Source organism: Penaeus vannamei, chromosome 6 (genome assembly GCF_042767895.1).
Source record: "Penaeus vannamei isolate JL-2024 chromosome 6, ASM4276789v1, whole genome shotgun sequence".
NCBI lineage: Eukaryota > Metazoa > Arthropoda > Malacostraca > Decapoda > Penaeidae > Penaeus > Penaeus vannamei.
The window spans coordinates 3,014,418-3,024,417 of record NC_091554.1 but is presented as its reverse complement, the minus strand read 5'-3'; the positions used below and the strand labels follow the sequence as shown (position 1 = coordinate 3,024,417).

General features: G+C 38.9%; 1 protein-coding gene across 1 annotated transcript in view; it reads left to right on the top strand.

The window, feature by feature from the left end:
- LOC113808742 (bumetanide-sensitive sodium-(potassium)-chloride cotransporter-like) overlaps positions 1-10,000 on the top strand; it is a 19,668-nt gene that overhangs the window by 4,483 nt on the left and 5,185 nt on the right. The window contains exons 4-10 of the mRNA XM_070122559.1: positions 1,077-1,200; positions 2,996-3,117; positions 4,616-4,751; positions 5,086-5,297; positions 5,508-5,749; positions 6,327-6,559; positions 9,179-9,415. Of these exons, the coding sequence (XP_069978660.1) occupies positions 1,077-1,200; positions 2,996-3,117; positions 4,616-4,751; positions 5,086-5,297; positions 5,508-5,749; positions 6,327-6,559; positions 9,179-9,415 (1,306 nt within the window). The remainder of the gene's footprint in view (positions 1-1,076; positions 1,201-2,995; positions 3,118-4,615; positions 4,752-5,085; positions 5,298-5,507; positions 5,750-6,326; positions 6,560-9,178; positions 9,416-10,000) is intronic.

Sequence of the window (10,000 nt, the reverse complement as noted above, 5' to 3'; positions counted from 1 at the left end):
TGGCTGGAAAATAACACGTGTCAGGGCAGTTGTTAGTCCCTTGGCGTTGGCAGGAAAAATGGCACATGACAAAGTAGTTCTTAGGGCAATCCTTAGGGTAATAAGATCCCTTAGTGTTGGCAGGGAAATCCCCCGTGTCAGGGCAGTTCTTCATTCATGATAAGGGAGTCCCATGGTGTTGGCAGGGAAATCCCCCGCGTCAGGGCAGTTCTTAAATCATGATGAGGAAGTCCCACGGTGTTGGCAGGGAAACCCCCCGCGTCAGGGCAGGTCTCAGGCAGCGGGTCGCGTGGTGTTGGCAGGAAAATTAGGCCAGTCCGTGTGAGAGATGGCAGAGGCCGCAAAGAATGATGGACTGAGGCTCGAATTACACGTTTCGACTCACGCGAGAAGCTTCATTTAGTTTCTTTTACTTTTTTTTTATTAGTTTCTTTTTTTTTAACTTCTTTTAGGTTTTTGTTACAGCGGAGTGAGGATCGCGTGTGACCTCATTTGTTTGTGCTGCTTTCGTTTCATATTTTTCCTGATATGGGTGTGATAATTACAATTTTGCATTATATTTATGGTTTGCAAACATATCTATTTATGGTTTATCTATTTATATCTATTTATTATTTATTTATTTAGAGAAATATCTATTTATATCTATTTATGGTTTGCAAACAGAAGGATATGGTAGAAATAGATTTGAAGGCAAACGCGATCAAATATATATTTTTAAAATGTCTTTGTATGGTTTGGATCAACCCAGAAAACCATATATATTTTTTATTAGTTTATGAATAATTTCCGAACAAAAGAACATGGTTTGAGTCTATTTTGAGACAAACGCGTTAAAATATTCATTTCTATTTAATCCATACTTGTGCCAACCACAGTGCCACAAACTTCAATCAACTATCAACCACGATGCCCAAAAAACTATCCAAACACCTTTTTTCTTTAGAGTTTTAAACATTACCCTCAGCACATCTCAGCCAGGTTGAGGACGCCCACTCACGCCCTTTCTCTCTCTCTCTCGAGGACGCCCACACACGCCCACTCACGCCCTTTCTCTCTCTCTCTCTCTCCGACAGGCTCTCTGCAAGGACAAACTCTACCCGTACATCGAGTTCTTCGCCCGAGGCTACGGCAAGAACGACGAACCGTACAGGGGCTACGTGCTCACCTTCTTCATCGTCCTCGTCTTCACCCTCATCGGTGAGTGTGTCACGTGATGCGGGGGGAGGGAGAGAGAGGGAGAGGAGGAGGGGGAGAGAGGGGGGAGAGAAGGAGAGAGAGGGAGAGAGGGGGGAGAGGGAGAGAGGGGGGAGAGAGGAGAGAGGGGGGAGAGGGGGGAGAGGAGGAGAGAGGGGGATAGAGAGGGGAGAGATAGAAAGAGAGGGAGAGAGGGGGGAGAGGGGAGAGAGATAGAAAGAGAGGGGGGGGAGAAGGAGAGAGGGGGGAGAGGGAGAAAGGGAGAAAGAGAGGGAGAGAGGGGGGAGAGAAGGAGAGAGGGAGAGAGGGGGGAGAGGAGAGAGAGGGAGAGATAGAAAGAGAGGGAGAAAGAGAGGGAGAGAGGGGGGAGAGGAGTAGACGGCTTATCAACACCATGATAAGGTGTTTGGCGATAGGATGGTGGGACCCCATGGAGATTTGGCCTTTTAAGGCGGTGTTGATGCCAGGCCATGTTGTAAAGGCGATGGGAGGAGAGTGTGGGAAGAAGGGCGTTGTGTTGTCACGGCATAAAGATGGCACACGATTATTCTATGACGGAGGGACGTCGAGGCGATATCATCAAGTATACGGCTTCTGCAGCGGTTGACTTATTGATTGGCACTCGTCTGTGTTTATGCCATTTAGAAACAACGGAATATATATACACATAAATAAATAAATAAATATATATATATACATATATACATATATAAATATATATATATATATATATTTATATATATATATATATATATATATATATATATATATATATATATACATATATATATGAATATATATATATATATATATGAATAAATATATATATATATATATATATATATATATATATGAATATATATATATATATATATACATATATATATACATATATATATATATATATATATATATATATATATATATATATATGTCTATCTGCACACACACACACACACACATGTGTGTGTATGTGTATGTGTGTGTGTGTGTGTGTATGTGTGCATACATAACAATAAACGATAATAAACATAGATTAAACCTGACTAGTCCTGCGTGAAAATCGAGTGAATCCATCAAAATGAATAAGGATTCGACAGACACAAATCACTCCGGCCATTACACACAAGAAGCGTTCAAGGCTAATGGACTGGACGCATTAGAGTTCATTTAGAAATTACTTGAAGACTAATTGTTTACTAAATCTGGACCTAAATCTGTTACGCGAGCAATCAGCGGCTTAATCTAAATATCAAAGAAAATAAAAAGTGCGTGGTATTTTGTTCCGCTAAAATACGGGTCCTTTTAGCGAAATATAACTCGTGCATGGTATTTTGTTCCTATAAACTAATGATATTAACCCTTGCATGCTACTTTCCGTCGCTAAAAACGGGTCAAGTTATGGAAACAAGAGTACTTATAAATGTCATTTCTTTCCGCTAAACTGAGGATAGATTTCGCGAAATAACAAAACTCGTGCATGATTTTGTTACGTTAATCAAAGGGCCAACTAGTGAAAGCTGAATGGCTTATGCATGGCATCTTTTTACGCTAAAATAAGAACCAGTTTTACGAAACAAAATAGCTCTAGTTTCCTTAACTAGAGCTCAATTTAGGAAAAAAAGATAATGACAATGAAGATAAATAAATAAGAAATAAATAGAAATAGATAAAATAAGATAAGTAATCAAACAAACGAATAAATAGATAGAAAAATAAGTAAAAAAAAATATATATATAAACAAAGAATATTTTACGCACGTCGCCACTCACGCCCTCCCTTCGCCCCCTTCCACAGCCCGTCTGGACGCCATCGCGCCCATCATCACCAACTTCTTCCTGGCCGCCTACGCCCTCATCAACTTCTCCACCTTCCACGCCTCCCTGCAGCGCATTCCGGGGTGGCGGCCTACGTTCAAGGTCAGCCTCGACAAGCAACGCGAAGGGAGTGACTGATGGAAAGGCGGTTTCGGAAGAGGATTATATTATTACATTATACAAATCGGTTTCTTGTAGATGATATATATATATATATATATATATATATATATATATATATATATATATATATATATATATATATATATATATATATATATGTATATATGTGTGTGTGTGTGTGTGTGTGTGTGTGTGTGTGTGTGTGTGTGTGTGTGTGTGTGTGTGTGTGTGTGTGTGTGTGTGTGTGTGTGTGTGTGTGTGTCTGTGTGTGTTTCCTTATAGAGTGTACTTTAGGATTATATATGCATAGCATTCTGCAGAACCTATATTCATAGAATTATAAGCTTATATTCCAAGATATTATACTTCATTAAATTACAGAAAATCAGTACAGGCTGCACCGAGTTTAATGCTTCATTTTTTTCCTTTCCTTCTTTCTCTTTCTCTTTCTTTACCGCGGTTATTAATCACGTTTTCATGTCCGTGTTTCTGGGGTGGCTTATTGTTCACTAAAATCCGGGTGGGGTCGCGTTTATAATGATTGCTGGGTGATGTGAGGGTGACTCAGGTTCATATAATTTTAACTAGTGTACTTGTGTATATTCTTGACTGTGTGGCGTTCATTTCGATCTATGTGTAATTAAATGAAATAGAGATCGTGTTGATTTAATTATACTTCATGAAATCTTTATTTTACTTCTTGAGTTTGTTTACGTTTTTTTTCCTTCTTGAATTCTCTAACTCTTCCCGGGGTCACACTAGTCTTAGTTATACTTCATGAAATCTTTATTTTACTGCTTGAGTTTTTTGTGTTTTTTTTTCTTCTTGAATTCTCTCACTCTTCCCGGGGTCACACTAGTCTTCTCTATCGTGGGATCCCAAGACAGCCTCGCCGAAGACAGCTGACCAATCAAAAGCCGTAGCTGACCAGACTTCGGCGAAGCTGTTTAGGGATCCCAGGACGGAGAAGGCTAGTGTGACCTGAGCTTTAAGGATTTTATTTTGTCTCCGTCAGTATTACCAGACTTTGGTGAGGCTGTTTAGGGATCCCAAGAGAGAGGAGACTAGTGTGACCTGAGATTTAAGGATTCTGTTTTGTCTCCGTCAGTATTACCAGACTTTGGTGAGGCTGTTTAGGGATCCCAAGAGAGAAGACTAGTGTGACCTGAGCTTTAAGGATTCTGTTTTGTCTCCGTCAGTATTACCAGACTTCGGCGAAGCTGTTTAGGGATCCCAGGACAGAGAAGATTAGTGTGACCCGAGATTTAAGGATTTTGTTTTGTCTCCGTCAGTATTACCAGACTTTGGTGAGGCTGTTTAGGGATCCTAAGAGAGAGGAGACTAGTGTGACCTGAGCTTTAAGGATTTTGTTTTGTCTCCGTCAGTATTACATCTCAAGAAGGGACTGTCTAGGGATCCCAAGAGAGAGAATTTTAGTGTGACCTGAGCTTTAATGATTGTGTTTCGTCTCCGTCAGTACTACAACCTGTGGCTGAGTCTGCTGGGGGGCGTCATGTGCACGGCCATCATGTTCCTGATCCAGTGGTGGACGGGGCTGCTCACTGTGGCCATCATCATCATTCTTTATCTCGTTGTGGCGCACAGGAAACCAGGTCAGTGTTGGTGCGTTTTCTTTGCGGTGGTTTGAGGAATTCTTTGTTTTGTGTTTTTTTTTCGGTTGGTGAAGAGGGGAGGTTGTGGTGGAGGGGGTGATCGGTTTGTGGGAATCTTTTAGAATCATTTAGGTTTCTGTGTCTGGTTATGAGCTCCTTTCTAATTTTTTATATTATATATCTGAGTTATTGCATTCCACTGTTTTCAGAAACCCTCTTTGGCAAATTTTTCGTACTACTAATAGCACAATTTCTTTCTTACACTGCAATTTCTTTTCCTCTCAATCCCGAATAAATGTACTAACTAGGACCTCCCATTCTCCCGCTCACGCAGAAGTGAACTGGGGATCGTCGACGCAGGCGCAGACGTACACGCTCGCCCTGAACTCCGTGGCTTCCCTGGGCCAAGTGGAGGAGCACGTGAAGACCTACCGACCTCAGATTCTGGTGCTCTGTGGAGCGCCGTCGGCCAGGCCTCCTCTCCTGCACTTCGCCAATTCCATCACCAAAAACATGTCTTTGCTCGTCGCCGGACACTGCCTCAAGGTAATTTCTGATTGGTGGTGGCGTTTGTCTCTATTTACTTTTTGTCTTGATGTGGTTCCTGTATTTCTAGCGAGACAGAGATGAGAATAATGATTATTTTGACAGGACTCTGTAGGCGATTTTTAAGTTTTCTCTTGTACCGTCTTCAACAATTACGGTTTGTTTACCCAATTCGCACAAAGCACAACTATCCTCCCGAATCTCCCGCAGGAGCAACAGCCCCACCGCGTCCGCGCCCGCATGACGACGGAGGCGACGAAGTGGCTGGTCCGCGGGAAGATCCGGGCGTTCTACACCCTGGCCGACGGCCCCTCCCACGAGCAGGCGGCGAGGAACCTCATGTGTAACGTCGGCCTCGGGAAGCTGCGGCCGAACACCGTCCTCATGGGCTACAAGGCCAACTGGCAGACGTGTCCCCAGGAGGAACTTCAGAGCTACTTCAAGACTATTCAGTAAGCGCCGTAGGATGGTGTTCCTGGAGGAGAATATCCATCTGTAGCTATCGATAGGTTTTATATTTTGTCTCAATATTACAGAATTAATCTGAATTAAGCTGACCCGTGGTTTCCGATTGGTTTATATTGACCAGCAGGCCCCGTAGGCTAATAATAAAATAGTTGTTTTGGTCTTAGATTTCACAGGATGAAAGCTTATCATGATAGTCACAACAATTACATTTTGATTGTTTATAAGCTCCATGAGCTCCAGGGAGAGGTGATCTTGAAGGATGATATAATTCGAAGTACTCGATATATTGTCTGTTCTCCAACTGCAGTCGGTGGGTCAACATTTCAATTTCCTCTTAATAGATACTCTAAGATGTTCAGCTTTCTGATTCTCGTGTGGAAAGGTATGAGTGAGAACGAATATCTTGACCGGTTTCGAATATATCTTCGTCAGAAACGTGTATTTCTGACGAAGATGTATTCGTAACCGGTCAAATACATCGTGAAGATATTCGTTCTCATTCATACCTTTCTACATTTATCAACATGAATACGGTTCATTTTTTTTCTGATTCTCCCTCAGCTACGCCTTCGACCTGCACCTCGCCGTCGGGATCCTGCGGGTGGACGGCGGCCTCGACTACTCCAACCTGACGGAGGTGACCGAGGAGGAGGAGAAGAGCCTCGCTGCCTCGACCACCTATCCCGCCGCCTCCAACGCCGCCCCTTCGACCTCCGCGCCCCAGCATCCCGAAGGAGGGGAGGTCAGCCTCCACCCCACCCACCTGCACGAGAAGGAGTCGCAGATTAGTCCTTGTGAGTCCTGGAGGATGCCTTCGCCCCTTCTCTGTCCTGGGTCGAGAGTGCTGTCCTTCTTGTTGGTGTTTTGATTGTTATTGCTGGTGTTGCACTTATTGTTATTAGTATTGTTTTGTTATAATAATTATCATTGTTTTTATTATCACTGTTTTCATTATTATTATTACTATTGTTATCATTATAATGAGAGTGATAATGATAGTAATAATAATGATAATAATAATTGTCTTTATCATTATAATTATTGCCATTATTGTTATTATTATTATTATTATTATTATTATTATTATTATTATTATCATTACTATTTTTATTATTAGTATTAGTATTAGTATTAGTATACTTATATTTGCTATCATTATTATTACTATTAATATTATTCTTATTCACATTTTCTTCTCATTATTATTATTATTATTATTATTATTATCAATAACATTTTAGTAGTAGCATTATCATTGCTATTATCATCCTTGTCATTACTATCACTATTATTACTACTATGGTTACCATTATGATTATCATTATTATTATCATTATAATTATTATTGTTATTATTATTATCATCATCACTATTTTCATCATTATTACTATTATCATTATCATTTTAATATCATTATTTCAGTATTATCAGTAGTAGTATTTTCATTATCATTATTGATATTATTATCATTACTTTTGTTTTCATTATTATTGCAATTGTTACTATTATTGTTATCATCATTATTGCAATTACTATTATTATTATCATGATGATAATAATAATAGCAATTGCAATAATGATGATAACAATAACAATAATCATTATTATCACTATTTGTATTTTCTATTATCATCATTGTTATTATTACTGTTCTTGTTATTATTATTGTTATCTTTATCAATATCATTATTATAGTCATTATCTTACTATCACCGTTCCTGTGAACTGTCATTATCATTGTCATTATTGTTATTAGTATTAGCATTACTATTAGTATTAAGATGGTTATTGTTATTGTTATTATTATTATTATTATTATTATTATTATTATTATTATTATTATTATTATTATTATTATTGTTATTATTGTTATTATTATTATTTTTTTTATTATTATTATTATAATTGTTATTATTATTATAATTATTATTATTATTATTATTATTATTATTATTATTATTATTATTATTATTATTACTGTTATTATTATTATGATTATTATTATTGTTATTGTGATTATTTTTATAATTCATTATTATTATTATTATTGTTATCATGATTACTATTATTGTTATTATTATTATTATTATTATTATTGTTATTATTATTATTGTCACTGTCATTTGTGTTAGTTATGAAACGTATGCTGCTATATGGCTAAAATTCGCTTAAGGCATCATCACAGTTTTTTTTTTTATCTGAATTCTGAATATCCCTTCGGGCCATTTTCTTGTAGATGTGATAGACCATAAATAAATGCTAAGTTTTGTATTTTTTTCAAAATTAATTTGTCTGTGTGTAGGGTTTTTTTTTTTTTTTTTTTTGTTTCTCCATAAGGTATTTCTCAACTTTCGTGTTTCTCTTTCGGTTTTATAGAATTAATGAGCCAATTCTTTTCCTTCCTCTGTGTAACCGGTCGCAATGTCTCTTCCAGCTCTTGCGAAAACCCTAACTCACGGGTTGCAAAAATTAACTCAAGGTAAAGTCAATTGGGCAACATCCACTTGCAAGTCCAGATCCCCCAGAATGCATGATATCGCATGACCAGTTCAAGCGCTGGATAAGAAGAAATAGATAAAAAATAGATATAGCCTGCCAAAAGTTTTTTTTTTTTTTTTTTTTTTTTTTTTTTTTTTTTTTATAGGATAGATATTATCATGCGCTCTCCCAATATCCGTAGGTCTTGCGTAGTCTGTCCTTATTCTAGAGGTATGATAAAGTAGCACGCCTATCCAGTGTCGTCGGGTGTCTCTCTGTGTGTGGATTTCTTTATCATTTATTACTTTTTTCCTCCCTTTTTTTTTGCGTTTAAGTTGCTCCTCTGGATGCCCTGTATGCGCGTTCATTAGCTGTCGAGTTTGCAGTTGAATCGTACGGGTCTCTCTCTGCTTCCGTTGGCATTAATTGAGATTAGCGTTTACTAGTTATTTTGATTTGGAAATGTTTTCGTAGAGAAATTGTGATCGCTGACCTCCTTTTTTCATGTTATGATTATATATTTTTGTATGTAAACACTAACACTTACTCACACATACATAAATACAGACACACATAAATACAAACACATACACAAACACAAACTCACACACACACTCAAACTTAAACACAAACACAAACTCACTTACACACACACAAACACAAACTCACACACACACATAAACACAAACTCTCTCTCTCTCTCTCTCTCTCACACACACACACACACACACTTTAATTTAATTCAATTTTGATCCCTTGTTGATACAGAAATATATACGAGAAATATCCCTTCTTGTGGTACATGAACATAAACTCACAAACACTCCTTTGAAATCAAATCCTGTAAACTCCCGTGCCCATGACTGCCCCGAGAGAAGCAGTCGATTCCACGACCGACAAAAAACTCCTGACGAAGGTCCTCCTTGCCTCCCCAGCTGCCACCTCCGGCCACCTCACTTCGGTGCCCAGTTACCCTTCGTCGCCCGCTGAGGAGAGGCTCCCTTCGGACACCATCCTTGGCGTCCTGAAGCTCGCCAAGAAGAAGAAGAATCCCACGTACAAAGGTCCGAGCGGCGAGGTCGTGGCGCCGCAGGTGGTGGACTCCATGCTCCGGTTCACGCGCAAGCAGCCCCAGGGGACCATTGACGTCTGGTGGCTCTACGACGATGGCGGTACCTTTCTTTCTGTCTCTGTTTGTATATCTGTGTCTATGTCTGTCTGTGTCTATATCTTTACCTCTGTCTCTACCTGCATATTTATATGTGTGTTTGGAACGATGTGTAAATACATCCCTTTTCTCAGTAATATCTAGCTATATAATTTCTGTTTATCTCTCTCTGTCTGTCTGTCTGTCTGTCTGTCTCTGTCTGTCTGTCTGTCTGTCTGTCTGTCTCTCTCTCGCTCTCTCTCTCTCTCTCTCTCTCTCTCTCTCTCTCTCTCTCTCTTTCTCTCTCTCTCTCTCTCTCTCTCTCTCTCTCTCTGTATTTCATATCCGCTTTTCTATAATCTTATAATATTTTGCTGTCTGCTTCAAACCAGTTGTTGAGCATCATACCTCACAAAATGTAAGAACATGTTCACAAAAAGAAAGAAAGAACCATCATACTGCACAAAATATGAAAAATTTTAAAGAAAGAAAGAAAGAAAGAAAGAAGTGTAAAGACTGTGACTCCTCAGCTTATCGACCGTAAACTTTTGACACACGTGGTCCCTCCTCTCTCTAGTCTTTCGATCAGCTGATGTGTCGAAAGGCCAAA